At 42.0% G+C, this 19,021-nt stretch overlaps 1 protein-coding gene across 1 annotated transcript in view; it reads right to left on the bottom strand.

Moving 5' to 3' along the window:
- Positions 1–19,021, bottom strand: part of MAP3K15 (mitogen-activated protein kinase kinase kinase 15) — a 311,475-nt gene that overhangs the window by 27,218 nt on the left and 265,236 nt on the right. The window contains exons 21-25 of the mRNA XM_082244591.1: positions 15,760–15,940; positions 9,294–9,468; positions 8,800–8,985; positions 3,464–3,569; positions 196–403 (exon numbers count right to left, since the gene is read on the bottom strand). Coding sequence (XP_082100717.1) covers positions 196–403; positions 3,464–3,569; positions 8,800–8,985; positions 9,294–9,468; positions 15,760–15,940 — 856 coding nt within the window. The remainder of the gene's footprint in view (positions 1–195; positions 404–3,463; positions 3,570–8,799; positions 8,986–9,293; positions 9,469–15,759; positions 15,941–19,021) is intronic.

The raw sequence follows: 19,021 nt of genomic DNA, 5'->3' as shown, positions 1-19,021 counted from the left end.
TTATTTGTTTTTAGTGTGATACTGCTACTCTGTAAAGTCATGATATTATCTATGTCCCCTAACATATCCTTTTGTTATTTGGCACCTGCCTACTGTTTGTTTATATTGTTTCCTTTGTGAAAATGAAAAAATATATATTTACCATTAAAAACTTGTCCATTGCTACTCCTGATCAATAGAGAGCAAAAATAATACCTATTGGTCTCTTGTCGGAGTCTCCCAAGCTGTAGGTTTAACTGCTGGCTTTGGGTGTCGTGTGAAACCACCGAGCTCAAGGTGCTGACCCCCGATGTAAGGACAACTTCCTCTGAGTTGGTCTGTTGTACTGGTGGGTAATCTTCATCTTCTACTTCTTTGTCCACTCCTTCACACTCTGATGCTGGGCCCAAATGTGTTCTGAGCTCTGTGTATCACCAAAATATATGTACAGTACAATTTACATTGATTACATCCAGGCAGTTTTATGGTTGCTTTTTAATTAATGATATGCTTGCTAAGGAGAAATTGTAGTAAGACAAATATTTTTTCCTGTTTATATAAAAATTCTTTATTTATAAGAATCAACTACCATATTTTTCGCTCCATAAGACGCACCTGACCATAAGATGCACCTAGTTTTTGGAGGACGAAAACAAGAAAAAAGAATATTCTGACCCAAAATATATATATTTTTTTTTTATAAAAATAATATATAAAAATAAAAAATGTGTATATATATATATATATATATATATATATACATACACATACATACATATACATACACACACCATAAATATCTATATCTATATATCTATATATATATATATATATATATATACACATACACACACCATAAATATATATACACACATACATACCATGCAGAGATTTGCTTGTAGGCACTCTGTGGCTGATCTCTTCCCCTTCTTCTGAGGAAGCATGCGGCTGCAGTATAGAGAAAAGCCGCTGCTTCCTGTGTATGGATCCTCCTGATATCTGATATCACTCCGCCTGTGAGCTGGACCTATACAGGACATAACGGCTCCGTTCTAGAAAATAACCGCTGAGCCAGGAGACGGCGGGGAGACTCGGGGAAACTCGGGATTAGTGTCCGCGGACCGCCCAGTAGGAATTTAGTCAGTATTCGCTCCATAAGATGCACAGACATTGCCCCCCATTTTTGGGGGGGAAAAAAGTGCGTCTTATGGAGCGAAAAATACGGTAGGTCATTTAGACATCAGTAAACTTGAACAAAGATAAAGTGGTACACACAAACAATGAACATGGGCATTCAGCTCATATGGTATATTCAATCTCTATAGGTTTATACCAGGGCTTGACAATTTTGCTTTGAAACTAGGAGCTAGCTAAAAAAGTTAGGAGCCATCTAACAAATCTCACGGGTGGAACATGTGACATGTTCCCAAAGGTGAGCTTCTCCTTTAACCCTTTCAATGCCAAAGCCATTTTTGCATTTGTTTTGCACGCATTAAAAATATATAAGGAGTTACTAAACCCATGACCCTGCATTCATCATATCTGGTCTCCCACAGTACACAGAACATGGAAATACAATTATTTTAGTAAATACCTTTTCTCATCAGCAGTATATAGTAGTCTTGTGATTTTTATCAGTTCCTGGTGTAGCTTGCAGGAGGGGTTTTCATACTGCTATGAGCTTTCCTATGAGGCTGTAGGGCTCCTGACCCTCTGTCTGGACATGTCTGTACAGTGCTGATTGGCCCTATGCTGATCACATGCACTCTCCCAAAACAAAAAAAAAACCTCTCTAGCAATACACACCAAACTGAGCTTGTGCAGCCTGACTCCAAAGGCTCTGTCCTATCCGGACATGTTTTGGAGTCAGTGGAAGAAGAGGAGGTTCTGGTATACAAGATCAAACACCCTTTTTACACAATGCAGAGGACTAACCCCTTAGGTTCCACAGTGAGTATAACAAGCATGCTTTACTGCATATACAGTATATATAATACAAATTTTTACGGTTGTGGGTTTAGTAACACCTTAAGGCCTGAAGATTACATAAAACCCCCAATCATTATATATTTTCTGAAAGCAGATTCCCTAGAGAATAAAATAGTGGTCGTTCCAATTGTTCATGTTTCACAATATTACTGCATAGGTCTAGGAAACACAAACTTTCACATTAAAAGTAAATTTTAGGGGGCACAAAAACGCAATTACCCAATTTTTGGTAAAATATAATAGCTGAGCTGGCACCGAGTAAATAGATACCCAATATGTCAAACCTTTAACATGCCAGTACCCTATATTTTTCATAGGCGACACTTTAAAACCCTATGTCATCATTTTAGCGTTATGAAGGATGTCTGGTACTAGAATTATTGCTCTCATTCTGGCGTGCGCAGCGATATGTAACGTGTATCGCAAATGGCGTTTTCAGGGCAGGCGCCCTGCTGCGTGGATTTACGTTCATTCATATATGTGGGGTAGGAGGCCTCAATTTTTTTTTTGGGGGGGGGAGGGGGATTTATGTTCTTGGATGTAACTTTCATTTTTTACAATTAAAAAAAAAAACTTTTATTTTAAATTAACTTTTGTTTTTCCATTACATAGGGTGATTTTTTTTTTTTGGTGAAAGGTTCTCTTTAATGAGACATCCAGGGTCTAAAAGACTCTGCATGCCTCCCCTGTGCTCCACTGAATGTAATCCAATGCACATCACACTGCATTACATTCTTTCCTGGCCTTGATGGCCAGGGAAATTGTCAAAGGGGACCCAGAAATTAAGTCACACACCACTTCCGAGTCAACAACTATAAGGGGAAGAGATCGGACACGCGTCCCTCCCCCCACCCCCTCTATACGGCGGCACCCGCTAATCCGGTCCCAGGCCCACAGATAGGCAAGCAGAGCATGGGATACATAGTAGGGCGGCACATGCAGGGTTTGGGGAGCATACGGGCAGCAGCCGAGGCGCTAGGTCGAAACTTCTGGTCGCAATGGCGACCTGGAGCTTGGGATTTGTCGAGCCCTGTTTATACTATATATGGTCAGCATTCGAGGCATTGAAAAAACAGCTAATGTAAATTCTGCAATTCAAACACAACTAACACAGTTGAGGTGATAGAAAACTAATTTGTATATTTTCTATGATAAATATGAAATGTTACATGTTCCACATTTACCAGGAGTAGTTCATTCAGCCTTATCTAAAACACATTTGCCAGTAAAGTTTCAAACAATGCTCTGATATCATGCCCACTAGCAAAACCTGACACAAACAATTGATCTGGTCAGTTCAGGCCTGCTCATTATTGCAAGCACACTGCGTGATAAGTATGATAAAATATAAAAAATAAATTATTAAAAATGAATCTACCTTTGAAAAAAAATGCTTTGTTACCAATTTTCTTTGAATAAGGTAGTACAAGGACAATGACATTTTTGTAGAAACTGATGAGAATCATCTCAATCACACCTTATTCAATAATCTTACCAGGAATGAGAATAGTGACAGCTGCCTGCACTGCTCGACGAATGATATTATCCATAGCAAACATCCAGTGTGGCCGGATTAAGTGATTTCTTAAGACTTTATTCACCTGATAAAGTAGTGAAACAACAGATTATACACTATTAAATGCACAACTGTTCCTAAAAACATCCTATAATTACAATGGCAAATGTTATCGCAAAAAGATTAATACAATTTTTTTTATTCCTTGTTGACTCGTAAATTCATAACAGAGATTTATTGACTTAGGACACAGGGTTTGTATTCATATAAAATGGGTTATAGTCAGGCTACTCTCAGGTGATTGGACACTGAGAAATACTTTGCTAGGACTGCCTCTAGGGTAGGCTCATCAAACCACACCCACTCCAGTTTTTTTTTTATCAAGCAACAATGAGAGACCATCGAAGACAGAGGGGAGGGAGGCCTCTTTCCTATACTGTACTCCAAGATAAGGAATGTCCGGGTGAGTCAAAATTTTCTTTATCTTAATAGTACAGTGCAGAAAACAGGACATTTATTTATAGACCATGGGGCATCCCCAAGGAAAACTGGGGGTGGACAACAACACAGCAAACAGAACTGCTAAAAAGCCCATAAAAAACAAGGGTTACAAATGCCTGATGCTGGAAATTTCTGATCGGGAAGAGAGGTATAGGGTAGGCCCAGGCCCTGGAAAAAAAGTTGTCCAATTCTTCTGGCAATGCAAGTCAGCTAGAAACTCTGGGGAAAGGAGAAGGTTAGAGCGAAAAAAGGGATCTAAAAGGCAAGGACTGGAATGAGCAAGCCAGGGATCCATGAACAATATGAGACATCCCCCCACCTTCAGATGTGGGTGCATCTTCATGTGAAAATGGGTTTCTCAGCAGGCTTGGAGGTCTTAGGCTGCCAAGAATCCTTGGCAGCAGAGAAGGAGGCAGAAGGTATTGTGGACCTGTCCTTGGAGAAAGAGCCTTGGCCATGAAAAAGACCTTTGTGAGCGGAAAAAAAGGAAGGTTCCGCCTTGCGATGGGAGTCTTTAGGCTTCCGCAGAAAGATGCTCTTGCCCCAAAGGACATTCTTAATAATGTTTTCCATGGACGCACTGAATAGACGGTCTCCCTCAAATGGCTTTTCCGTAAAGGCCTTCTTGGAGCTCTAGTCTCAGCACTTAAGCCAGAGAAGATGCCATAACACCACGGCGAAAGCAGTCATACTAGAGACCACCTGCATGAATTTCACAGCAGCGTTACACAAGTATAGTAGTAGCCACTGCACTAGTCAACAAACCAGAGGAGATCTGCTCAGAAGCCAACCCCTGGAGTAGGAGCTTGGCCCACTCAGTCAGGGTCTGAAAGACTATAGCCAAAGTTAGGGCAGAAGAGATCAAGGCCCCAGAAGCCACTTACAGTGACCCTGACCACTGTAATGAGGTGGGAGACCAATTCCTTCCCTTGTGCTAACTTAGCCACCAGCAGCTTCTGCCAACTTTTGGAGGAGAAGCAATCCACCACAGGAGACCCTGGAGGCAGGGAGCTAGACAGTTCCATATCTGATTCCTCGGATGCTGACTCAGGGGAAAGAGTGCACTTGGTAGCTGGCTTACACAATAGGGCCCTTTCTATGCGTCATACGAAACCCTCCATGTCATTTTAATAAAAGTCAAAGGGGGGCCCAAGGACCCCAAAGCTGCCTGCACGGAGGAAGGAGCAGAAGCCTCCAATACTGGGGGAGTCTGGCAGATGAGACAAAATGGTTCCGTCAGCTGCAAGAGGTGGGGCACTGTATCTTTAGAGACCCCTGCCGCTTTTTTGTGACCCGCCTGCCAAGGCTAAGACATGCAGGCACCCGTGATGCAGAAGGGAGCAGCCAACCCCCCCTCAGAGATACTCTCACCCATCCAGGACCACTACCTGCAGCTGAAGGAGAAGTAGCAGAGGCAACACAGCACCATAGAGAGCACTAGGAGATCCAGTGTAGCAGTGAGGAGATAGGAGACTGCCAAATCCCAGCTCCCCAGAAGACTGGCATCAATCAGTGGTGTGAGGCAGTGCTGTCTGCTCTCCCCTGTGTCTGTGCCGCTCTGAATCAGTGAGTAGGGGAAAAGACCCTATCCCCCCCAAGTAATCATAAGAGTGGTAGCATCTATGATACCCATCCTGTCACCCAGCACCACAATTGATTGAAGACAAAAACGATCTTCACGCAATCAACTGGAACAGAAATCCATCAACAGTAGCATAAAATCCATAGATTGGAACAAAAATTTAAACCAAAAAAAAAGGGAAGAGAAAACTCTTTGCATCCTACTCCTAAGGAGGACACTAGAAAAACTGAATCCTGTCCCGCAGATGGTAGGTTTGGCCATCACCACAGGGCCACCCCCAAGGCATGATTTTAGTTTTAAATTGCACTAAGTGTCCTGCTCCTGAAAGTTAGAGCATCATGCCAACCTTTTATAAAGTTCAGCGGTGTCCTTTAATAAATGATAGAGAAAAGGAATGGTTAAAAATGGAGTAAAAGTCTATCACTAAAGAAACTAGTAAAAAAAAACTGGAGTCTCCAGGAGTGGGTGGAATTATATAAGCATGCCCCTGGGGGCTGCCCTTAAACAGTGATTGCCAATGTCCAATCACCTGAAGGCAGCCTGCATAAAATCCATGGTCTATGAATACAAGCCCTGCTGCATCATTTACTGTACTTTTAAGACATTTCTAGAATAATCACAATTTTTTTTTATTTATTTTTTTATTGGGACAACTCTACACATGCAGATGTTATTTAATTTTAATTTCAGTGTGCACAGAGATCCCCCCCCCCCCCCATTCACCACCACCAAGCTTTATTAGTGGTTCTTTATTAGTCACACTGTTAATATGTCAAGCTGTTAATACAGTATGTTGAATTGCATCAGCGACCAATTGGGAACTATGGAGTTTTGGGAATAGAAAAGGAACTATGTTATAAAACTTTTCTTGCCTGTGTTCAAATCTAGTTCACCAGAATTACTCAAAATACAATAAATTTTGGAACAAAAAAGAAACAAATTTGGTAAATTGTGACCAGGAGGGTCTGATTTTAGAGCACCCCCACAATGGATGAAATATTTTTCCATCTGATATCTGGAACTAATGACAAGTAGGGGAAGCTCTCTTACCCAATTTAGACAGGTTTTCCATCATCTAAATAACTGTAATAAAATAGGAACCAGAAAATGCATTTCAGTCCTGCTCAGTCAGGTTTGAGGTGTTCATAGTTCATTGTTCTTGCACCCAGGAAAGTCTGGAAGGTCTTCCCTGAGAAGGCAGCCTCTAATGTGGCTGGGAGAAAAACTACATCTCGTAAACCAAACTGGGCTACAGTTGCATACCATTACTTTTTTAACTTTAGTATCACTGGTTTAGTTGCTTAGGATTTGGAGGGGGGGTAAACTGGTAAACACATTTTGGATATTGTTTAAACAAAGAGTGTATAAGGCACATTGATAATAAAAGGCCCCTATGCTATCTTGATCAAAAGTTTCAGACTTCAATCATTATTCCACGTTTGACAATAAAAACACTATTGATATGGTTTGTAAAAAGTTGTTAGTTTGTTTCTCAACACCTATAGGCCTCTTTCACACGGCCGTTCAGTTTTTGTTCCGCTCCGGTGCTTTTTTCTTTTTTTTTCACGGAGCGGATGACACTTGTGTCATCCGCTCCGTATGTCCGCATATCATCCCATCCGTTTGCGGATGATATACGGACATAATGTATGTCTATGGGCATTGCGGATGTCAGCGGATGACACCGCTGACATCCGATTTTGCATCCGTTCTGTTTTTTAAACGGAACAAAAATAGGGTTCTGTTCCGTTCCAAAAAACGGAACAGAACTGAAAGGACAAAAATCGGATGTCAGCGGATGGTCATCCGCTGACATCCGCAATCCCATTGACATACATTATGTCCGTATATCATCCGCAATAAAATAGGATGATATACGGACATGCGGAACGTCCGTGTGAAAGGGCCCTTAGAAGCAAAAATAAAATACTATATTTCTAATTATACACATTTGCATGTTGACAGAGGTTTTTAATTCTGTTTGGATTATTTATTAAAAAGTGCATTCACCAAAAAATTGTTATAGCAAAACCAAAACCATACAAATATTCTTTTCAGTATTGTAATGTCAGAAAACTATAAACTTTAAAATATAAATGAAAAACAAAGCATTTGTGTATAGATATAAAAAAAAAAAACATAAAAACTTATCATAAGACACATATCAGCAATATGAAATGTTGGGCTTACATTTTCTTTAAAGCTGAACTCTGGCCAAAACAAATTTCATTCACTTGCATTGTAAAAAGAAATGAACACCAATGAAGTGTTTGCAATGTTTGGACACAGCTGTGTTATGTAATACTCTTACTTTCATTCTCCCCCTACAGCGCAGTCAGCACTGAACTTCTGAAGCTGAAACGTATAGTTCGGGATGTTCAGGTGGAGCACACAGATCACTGCCAGTCAGTTTTCTCACTCTGCAGCTGGTCTATTCTAATAGACCTTGCATTTTTTCAATGAAAACAAGGTGCTCTATGATTTAAGGAGGGGAGGTTGTGACATTCATCTGCAACCCCTCCAAATCACAGAACACCTTCCATTCATTGAAAAGAATGGAGACTAGACATTTTCAGAATGGACAAGCTGCAAAGCAAGTGACCCGCTGTAATCTGTGTACTCCAGATGGAACTGTAATTTTCAGCACCAGATGTGCTGAAATGAAACCAAGAGTATTACAACACTGCAGTGGCTGCAAATTGCACACACTTATTTTTACATTACAAATGCCCAAAAACTGTTTTTGGCCAGAGCTCACATCCACGCATCGGGTGTTTTGCTGCAATCTTAGTGCGATTCTGCCCACATTTCCAAATCACGCTAAAATTGTGGCAAAATGCACAAAGTGTGTTTGGGCACCATTCATTCTTAACGGCACCCAAAATTCTGTGTGATTTTGCTGCGATTGTCACGCTACAAAACATGCGAAAATCGTGGCAAAGTGCTCGTGAAAAACCACACTTTACTGCCACAATTTGGTACATGAGCCTCTTTGGCACGACAAAGGCAAATAGGGCAGCCTAATCAGGTAAATGGGTTGCCCTATGCGCAACGCACATAAAGGTGCGTAAATCGAGAAAAAAAAAAAAAAGCAGGCAGGAACGCTAATTCGCATTAGGTGAAATGTGAAAGGGGCCTTTAGGCTGATTGTTGGCATTGGTTATTAAAAAACGTCACCTTCTTGCAAGGGTTTTAACTAAGACAATATAGGTTGTACCAGTTTAGAACTTACTGCATCTTGAAACCCAAACAAGATCAGCTGGATTTGATTTATAGATGTGCTGTCAAAGTCCAAGTCAACTTTTAGTTTGGAGATCGTAGAGGCCATGACCCTCTGCTCTGGGGAGCGGATGAAGTCTCTCAGAATATTGATAATCTGTTTGATGTGAGTGACTGAAAGCTGTACATCTTCTGAACTCTGCAAAACAGACATGGTACTTCTTAAAGGAATAACGTACATAACAAATTTAGTTTAGTCCATTTTAGCTTGGGAAGCATGAAATGCTATATGCTTGTCTATATAAATCTAGGACAACCTGTATTTAGAATTATAAATCGATTAATGATGTATTCAGGCTGACCATGATGATGCTACTGACCATGGGAGCCTCACTTTCTGTACCTACACTGGGGTGGGCTTCTCTCCATAGTCCTCATAGCTGGAATCACCAGTAGACGTTAGAAAGCATGGATCCTATTTAGTCTGATAATGTAGATTTTTTTTACCTGCTTGAGACATTCCTGCAGATTTGATGAAACTTTATTCTGCTCTTCCTTAAGGATTTTATAAAGTATAGCACGGCGTTCACTGTCTTTTCTCAGAAGGAACAATCCAGAGTCTCTCTCATCTGGAGATGTAGGAGTACTTCTGTCTTCTGACACTGAACCGTCATCTGGCACACTAAATAATAAACAACATGAAAAATGACAATATATTAACTAAGATGTCTTAATTTTGCTGGCGTCATGTAACTTTGTCCATAAGCCTGTTCATTTTTTGTTGTAGCTTAATGCAAAACCGACTGTCAACATGAAATAAGTAAAAGCAATCAAATCATTTATCAATATGAATGAAATGCATTATTTTAATTCAATTATTATAAGGTCAAGTCAGGTGAATGGATAAGCAGCAGACTGATTAGCTCATTTCTTGGTCACTTTGCTCTTTCCTACTATAAAGCATGCCCCTATTAACACATGAGCACATGATAGCAACGCAACTTTTAATGGATGGGGTGGAGAGCGATGCCTTGTTTCCCCCTTGTCCAATCACAGAAAAAAACCCATACAAGGCGTTCTCTGAATGGTGGCGGTACCAAGAGAGTGATTCCATGTGTTCAGTGTACAGGGAAAGCAGCTGGAGCAGCAACTTTAGTAAAAAAAAAACCTGAAAATTGTATACTCACCTTTACGTAAATTTATTTTCCTGGTGCATCTTTATGGCAGCATACACTTGGGTTGTGACTCTGCCCCCACAAGCTGATAGGACTGAATAGCTATAAATTGTAGGAGGAGGTCCCACCACAGTATTCTCTGTCTCTATCTCCTTACGGGTGGGGATTTTTGTATGCTGCCATGAAGATGCGATACAAAAGGAAAATTACAGAAAGGTGAGCATACAATTTTTAGTTTTCCTGTCACATCATGACAGCACACACTTGTATATAAGTTGCCAACTGGGTGGGTGCAAGGAAAAAAATGTGTTTAATTAGCAAGCAATTGAGGTATTGGCTTGAATGACTATGTTCTCAAATTCTACAGTAGTAAACTACACAGGATCCACTTTATAGTGTGCCATGAATGTGTTCCTGGAGGACCAAGTTGCAGCTTTACATATTCTCTATGAAGATACTCTGCAATAGGCTGCCTATGAGGTTGCCACTTCCCTAGTTGAGTGAGCCTTCGCGTACTGGAATATGCTGTACAGAATAGGTGTTTTTTTTTTTGATGGTTCTCACCAACCAAGAAGCAATGGTACATGGAGATGCCGTTTGACCTTTCCTGAGGCCGTAAGGAATAACAAGGAGACTGTCCATCTTCCTGAATGAGTTTGTTGCCGTGAGTTACACTGAAATGTTACCTTTGCCGATTAATTGATGTGGTTCCCCTTGGTTTGTTAAAAGGGCTGAAAGACTTATCTCGATAAAGTAAAAGGATGAAGCTACTTTTAAAATAAAGTGATCCGAAGGCCTTAGAACCACTGTGTCCCTCTTTGCCGAGGTTAAAGCAATGAGGAATGTTACCTTTAGCGTCAAGTACCATAAAGATATAGACTCGATGGGATGAAAAGGGTTATGAGATAATGCTTCTAATACTACGTATAAATCCCAGGCTGGAAGGGTAGGTGCCACTTGATTCCCGTCATGGCCGATAATGCGGAAACTTATACCTTAAGGGTACTGGAACTTAGGCCTTTTTCCAGATCTCCAAGATTGTTGTTGAACAAACAAGGCAGATTTTACCCTTTTGTAAGTGTTGTTTGTAGTGTTCTTCCTGGCTTGAAGTAACTTTCCACTACTCTCCAAGACCATCCCTGACCTAGAAGCCTAGACCTTTCAACTTCTATGCCGTTAGATGTAACTTCCCTGGCGACGGGTGAAGAAATTGACCTTGGGAGAGTAAGTCCGACGTTACCGGGAGAGGCAATGGATTCTCCGTGTTCAGTTGGAGAAGCATTGTGAACCACGGTCTTCTTGGCTAGTAGGGAATTACTGCTATTACTGTGGATGTTGATCCTGAGTCTGAATAGGTATTTGGTGATCAGAGGTGTTGGAGGGAAGATGTATCCTAGCTGAAAATCCCAAGGATGTTTTAGGCAATCTATCTCCTGTGCCATTGGATAGGCAGCTCTCGCAAGGTATCTCGAGCATTTTGTGTTTGCTGAAGTTGCTGCTAGATCTATTCCAGAACACCCCATGTTTGGGGTATGAGCGAAAAGACTCGACTCAGAGACCATTCGTTGTTGGCTAGATAGTTCCTGCATAGATCATCGGCCAGATGATTCTGGGTTGCTGGAACGTACACTGCCCTCAGGTCCGCTAGGTGTACTTGATCCCATTCTAGGATGGGATGAACCTCCCTAATAAGTGAGCGACTTCTGGTGCCCCCCTGTCTTTGGATGTAAGCCACTGCCCCTTTGTAGTTCAAGCGTAACAACACATTCCTCCATTTCAAGTAGGGGCCAAATGCTACAAGGGCTTAAAAGCCGGCTCTTATTTCCAGTATGTTTGAGACAATGCCCTGTGATTAGAATGGCCAGAGTCCCTGAACTGCCTGATCCTGGTAGTGGACTCCCCATCCCTCCAGACTGGCATCTGAGGTTGCCACTTCCTGTAGAGGGGGAACTATATATGTCTGAACCTCCTGAGGTTGTCAGCATGGGTCCACCACCATTTAGACTGCTTCACTGCTTTGAAGATGATGATTGGTTAAAGTATTGGTGCTCCGTCCCACTGCTTCAGAAACAAATTCTGAAATGTTCTTGTGTGCCACTGGGCCAATTGAACCACTGCAATGGTTGCTGACATTGACCCTAGGGTAGTGAGGCAGGCTCTGGCAGATAGAGATACTACTGCCAATAAATTCTTCATTTTCTAAATCAAAGGGGCTATCTTCTTTTGAGGTAGTTCTATTCTGTTCATCCGGGTGTCAAATTCTGCTCCCAGGAAGACCATCCTTTTGGTAGGTTGAAGGTTGCACTTCTTCCAATTTATCACCCAGCTGAAGTGTTGTAGTGTGGAAATCAGTAACTTATCAAATAAGAGTGGTCTAGCTGTCTGCTAGGAGAAGTATGTCATCCAGATAATGATGGACTCTCAAGCCCTTCTCCCTCAGGAAAGCTTTTACTGGTAACAGAACTTTTGTGAAAGTTCAGGGGACAGTGGAAATTTCAAAGGGTAGACACTAGAGCTGAAAATGTTGCTGGTTTACTGTAAACCAAAGGAATTTTTTAAACGTAGGGGGGACGTGAAGATAAGCGTCCGATAAATCAATGGATAGCATCCAATGTCCTAGATTCATTTCTCAAAAGAATTGATTGTAGACTTTCAACCTTGAATGACTCCACTAGAATTCTCTTGTTGAGATTTTTCAAGTCTAAGACTGGACGCAAGTCTCCCATCCTTTTCTTTACCAGGCATAAAGGTGAATAAAAACCTTTTCCCCTCTGGAAAAATGGCACTTCTAGGACTGCCCGTTTCTGAAGTAGTTGCTGTACATATTTTACTAACAACATTTGTTTTTCTCGAGAAGCTGTAAATCTCGTTGAATAAAACTGGTCCCTGGGAATTTGATTCTCGAATTTCCACCTGTGCCTGATTCGAATAGTGGACACTGTCCATGGATCTCTTATATTTTTCGCCCAAACCTGCGTGAACAGCCTGAGTCTGGCTCCCACTATCACAGGCTGGGCGGGCATACCTTCAAAAAGACTTATGCTGATTACTTTGGTGGAAGATTTCATTAAGGAGGTTTGGGGGTTTCTCCAATTTCTCTTGTATTCTTTACCCAGTCTGTATTACTTTGCCTCCCTGTATCTTTTTGGGAGATTACGTCTGTACGGAGGTGGCTTCTGTTGTTTTGGTCTTCTGTCAGAGGGAATCAGACCTGATTTTCCACCCGTAAGTTTAGAAATAGCTGAGTCTAATTTTGCTCCAAAGAGGTTTGTTCCATCATAGGGAATCTTACACCAGTTGGTTTTTGAAGCGGCGTCCGCTGCCCAGGGTTTAAGCCACATGACTCTTCTGGCAATTACCGAGGACAGCATCGCTCTAGCGGAAAATCTGATTGTGTCCACTAAAGCCTCTGCCACAAAATCTCCTGCAAGACTAAGTTCTTGAAGGGCTGTTACAACCTTCTCCTGTTGGGCCCCTTCTACAAGTAATTTTCCAAGGTTGGATGTCCAGCTGGAAATGACTCTTCCCACTGCTGCTAAGGCAATGGTTGGTCTGCAAGCACCCTCTGCTGCCAAGTATGCTCTTTTTAGATCCAGGTCAATTTTGCGGTCCAGCACTTTCCTGAATGTTACGGCATCCTCGATGGGTATTGTTACATGCCTGGACAGTTGCATTACTGATGCATCTACGACTGGCGCGGACACGAACGGATTTACGTCGGTTCTTTCAGAGGATATAATTTTTCTAGTCTATTTATCAGACTAGTCTTTTTTCTGGCTTCTGCTACTATTATTTAATCAGATCTTCCAATTCATCTATAAATGGAAAGGATTCTGGGTCCTTTCTTAAATTCCGAAAATATTTTCTAGCTTTAAGTGGTGCTTCTTTGGATTCTTCCCCCCCAATTGCTTCCTTAACAGATCTAGCTAATGGTTCTATCAGCAAGAAATCGAAACCTGCTGAGACTTCCAGTTCTTTGCTGTCAGATGAGCTGTCTGATTTTGGTGGTGCACGAGGGACAGCTGATGATATACTTTGAACAGGCTTATCTGTTTTCAGGGGCTGAAACCTGTAGGATTGATTCTCTAACTGACTCCCTGATGATGTCTGTCACCTCCCTGGCGTCCATTTCTTTCTCCCTAGTTGCTTCTTTGAAGCACACACGGCAGGCCAATTCTTCTGGAAGGGTTGTGGCACCACAAAGCCAATATGCATTTGCAGCCGGCCGGGAGCGATGGCTAGCCAATGATGGGCGGCGGTGTGAAGAGGATTTCCTATGGCATATGTAACAGTGCCGTGATGATGATGTTGAGCAACGTCTTCTGTGACCTGAGTGTTCTCTGCGTCTGGAGTTTGATGATCTTGAGGACCCGATAGGGCTGTCCAATAAGGCAGCATTAGTGGCAGGCTCTCTTTTTCAATGTCTTCACTACTTACCAATTCGCCCCCCTTACCTATTAGGCTGAGGTTGGTCTGTTTGGAAAGCGGCCATGAGGAGTTATAAGAAGCTTCAACCTGAAATGTGCTAGAAATTAGCAGGAAGGAAAGAGGGACAGTAATCCTAGAACCATACATAGAGAGAGAGAAAGACCATGCTTATCTTGGTGGATGAGAGCAAATATAAGGAGAGTAGCAGGAAGAGGAGCAGCTGACAAGCATATATCCACAATTGAGTGTGTAAATGGCAGCACTGCAGTGACAGAAAGCAGAAAAAAATGGAAGAGCTTTTAAAATTTGCCGCCATCGTGGCAGAAGTGACGTCATGTCTGCACATGCGCACTCGTGCACCGAGGAGCCCGACGCCATATTGGAAACTGGAAGGATGGGCTCCCGGTGGTATCATTTACTTCCGTGCATGCGCAGATACGGACGGATGCACAGGCAGAATCTTGGGAATGGTTGCGGGACTACAAAGTCCAGAAGAACCTTGCTGGTGCAGGCAATAAAGATATGTGAGGACCGCTGCATAAAATTTAAGCCTGTTTAAGGCTTGTATAATGCCTTAACATACCCCATATAACATACCCCTGAGACCAACAGAGTGGGGTTCCTTCCATCTAACTCGTTTAGAGACTGTACAGGCAAGGACTTTCATCCAGGAGAGGCTGAACCTGGCTGGGATGAGAGCGGTAAGGGGGTACTGAGCTATCTATTCAGTCCTGTACAGGTGAGGGAAAAAAAAGGATAATGCTGTGGTGGGATCTCTTACAATTTATAGCTATTCAGTTCTATCAGGTTTTGTGAGCCCAGTCACTGTCTGCCTATGCTGCCATGATGCAACAGGAAACGACGTCCTACTAGATCACTTTAGGCTGACCCATTTTGCAGGTACAGCTTTGTAAAACATTAAAAATAAGTTTCTATACTGTTTAAAATGCAGTAATAAACTGTCTCAACCTGCTCTGAACATGATCAATTGCTCTATATTTTAGGTAAGGGGGTACTGAGCTATCTATTCAGTCCTGTACAGGTGAGGGAAAAAAAGGATAATGCTGTGGTGGGATCTCTTACAATTTATAGCTATTCAGTCCTATCAGGTTTTGGGAGTGCAGTCACTGTCTGTCTATGCTGCCATGATGCGACAGGAAACGAAGTCCTACTAGATCACTTTAGGCTGACCCATTTTGCAGGTACAGCTTTGTAAAACATTAAAAATAAGTTTCTATACTGTTTAAAATGCAGTAATAAAACCTGCTCTGAACATGATCAATTGCTCTATATTTTAGGCCTTTTTAGGCACTGTCGAGTTTGTAGAGGCCGATCTGCTGACAGCATTAAAGTGGAATTAAAAATATTACCTCAGTAAATTAGTAACTGGAGCTTTGCTAGAAGCAGTTTCAGAAATTGATCTTTTTGCCTTTTCAAAGAATATTTCGTGTTTTGCATCGGCGTCTGGTGATACCGATCCATGTTCACTGCTACTGCTGCCTGCCAGCTCCCCTGGCACTGGTATTGGTAGAGATGTGCTGCGGTTGTAATCTGTGAAAAAAAAAACCCATGTTAGTAACTGCATGATAATGAGTAAAAGATTTGGTACACCCCATTGATTGTAGAGACCCCAAACATGATGGGTGCTGGAAAAATGAGTGAACAGACGGCACCGGGACTCACAAATTTCAAAGGAAATAAATGTCACAAGCACATCAGGATAGCTTGGGGAAGCGGGTATAGTCTGTCACAGGACAAATGCTCTCCGAGCTATTCCAGTATACTGGTGATATTTATTTAATGTATTATACTAAGATCGCATTAATCTAACTGCATATGAACCTGTGCTGATTTTATTGTCAAAAACAAAAAGGGACAAAAATGTGAAAACTGATAAAAAAAAAAAAAATGTACCCAACCAAAAGCAAAACCTCTTCAGGTAGTTTCAGCTTTGATCCATAGTAAGTCAATATACTCTTTTGACATGAGGCGGACTCCAGCTGCGATTTGCTTGCTCAGCAAGGGATCTGTCTGCTAATACCCGCTGAGCAGTCGGATGACAGGTCTCTGACCGCTCCGCTTATGCAAAGCAGACACAGACACAACCCCCTTTCCTCTATGGTCGGTCAGATGTAAACAGACCGCCTGTCCATTTTCACCTGAGTGCCTTCTGATCATGATCGGATGTCAGCGGGTGTAAACAGACACATGTACGTTTACACCTGCCGGTCCAAAGAGGAGAATGGAGGTTCCAATCGGGTCCGCCTGAAAAGCGAACAGGCGGACCAGATCAAAACATTCTTGTGAAAGGACCCTAAGTGTGGGGATCCTAGGGAGACTGGCAATTTAGAAATAGAATCACACCAATAAGGGAGAAAAAGTTAGGATGGTAAAGCAGCAGAGGAAAACTGGACCCTTATGCAGCGTCATGCATTACTTTTCATGTTCTATTCCGCAGCCAAAGAATAAATACATGTCACTGGTCCCAATGGCAAAATCACTATGTGGACCTCTGGGTGGCCAACCTCCATATGAAAGGCAAGTCCATCTGTTCTATTGTATATCAATAATATAAACCACAGAATACTAATTAGTTCCACATCAATCTGACAGAGGAATCTGACTTGTGAGTGATCCAAAGTTATTTGTCAGATTCCACTGCTGTCTAGATGAATCACCAAACATCCTGGAAGTCTTTGGCTCTATAGAAGTCATCGGACCCCATAAAAGTCACCTGAGCTGTTGTGGTTTAATCTAGGTCCTTTAGGTGGAAGTTCTCTGCACTATTCAATGGAAACCATTTTACCACCCAGCACAATAAAAACTATGCAATAATGTTTTAATGTATGCTTAACAATTGTGCAATTACCCATAGCAACAAAACAACAATTACTTGTGACTGACATTTGCAGTTTAATAATAAATGACAATCAGATTGGCATATTATCTGAAAATAATCCCAACTTGGTTTGCAAATGTCTGCTGCGTTACTTTTAATATTCTGAAATATTTCATTATTTGAGACTTAACTAAAGCTCAGCCATGCCAGGAACACAGCTCTTGCCTGAGCCCTGTTCAAGGGTAATTACACTAATTAGCTGGACAGGGTGCAACATTCTACTTAAAAATGATTACAGTGACATTGCAACTTTGTTTAAAGAAAAAAAAAATAGGGGCAGAGAGTACACAACCTGAAGAGCCCATTGCTGGGAGGCCTATTGGGAACTATGATCACAGGAGAATAAGGATACATGACTGTGGTGGTATTAGAGTTTGACATGATGGAGAGAATTGTTGCACAGCTCAGACATGTGATTTGGGTTATGCTTTCCTATTGTAATAAATAGTGATGGGCATAGGGCATATTTGGGATGGTAGTCCCAACCAGGGATGGGCTTGATGTTCGAGTCGAACGTAAGTTTGACTCGAAATATCAGCTGTTCGTGTGTCCGCTGAACACACAAATGAATGGAGTGTTTGGCAGTAAGTTCGCCTGCCGATGAGCGCCCCATAATGTACTGTGCTGGTGCAGTAAATAAATTACAGATGATTGTGCAAAGCATGCACATGACCTGTATGCTTTGGCCAATCACAGCACAGTGTCCTGTCAGATCTATGATTGGCCAAAGGCAGGCTGCTCAGGGGCTAAGTCCACACCCCACACTATAGAAGGCTGCTGCTTACACGGCAGCCGTGTATAGTGTGTGATAGTAAAGGTTAGGCAGGTATGTTGTAGTCCTGGGTCCCCTCTCAGTGCTCCCCAAGTTTTGTGCCCCTGTCACTTATAGTTCGTGAGTAGTGCCATGCCAAGCCGACCGAGATTTCCCATAGACACCAATGTTAAAGACTGGGAGCAGTGCCATGTCAAGCTGACAGGAATTTTCCATGAACGCCAATGTTAAAGACAGTGGGCAGTGCCATGTCAAGCAGACTGAGATTTCCCATAGACACCAATGTTAAAGACTGGGAGCAGTGCCATGTCAAGCTGACCGGAATTTTCCATTAACGCCAATGTTACAGACAGTGGGCAGTGCCATGTCAAGCTGACTGAGATTTCCCATAGACACCAATGTTAAATCCTCAGATCTGCTGGCCATCCTCTCAGATCTGCTGTATGCGGAAGCTGCAATCCTCGCATCGGCATTGTGTCTCCCTTCACAAGAGACGCTGGTGTACCCGGAGATAGCTTCACAAGAGATAACTTTTATGCTTTTATCCATTTTATCCATGTAAGTGTGGTTCTTTCTTTTGTGTTTAATAAAATGTTTTAAACGGAGAACACTTAGATTGGTCTTCTATATTACATGTTGTTAATATCGGTGAGAGAATTAAGTCCGTATTTGACCAGCTGACCAGTTTCCTGTCTTAGCCGTGGGTGTGCGGATTCTGCCTTTGATGTTTAACCCTTTCAGGGAAAGCGCAGATTTTTGTGTTTCAGGTGAACACGGTGTAATCACAGGTGGAGGGGATCTATTGGTTTCCATTTTCCTGCACCATATGGACTTTTTTGGGACTCTTGGCTTTTAATATAGACTATCCCCTTATTATATGAAATAATTGTGCTGCACTATATATATCATTTTGGCCAATGTTAAAGACTGGGAGCAGTGCCATGTCAAGCTGACTGAGATT

Source organism: Pelophylax lessonae (assembly GCF_965119305.1).
Source record: "Pelophylax lessonae genome assembly, chromosome: 2".
NCBI lineage: Eukaryota > Metazoa > Chordata > Amphibia > Anura > Ranidae > Pelophylax > Pelophylax lessonae.
The sequence above is the reverse complement of the archived record's forward strand: the minus strand, read 5'-3'. Positions and strand labels throughout refer to the sequence as shown.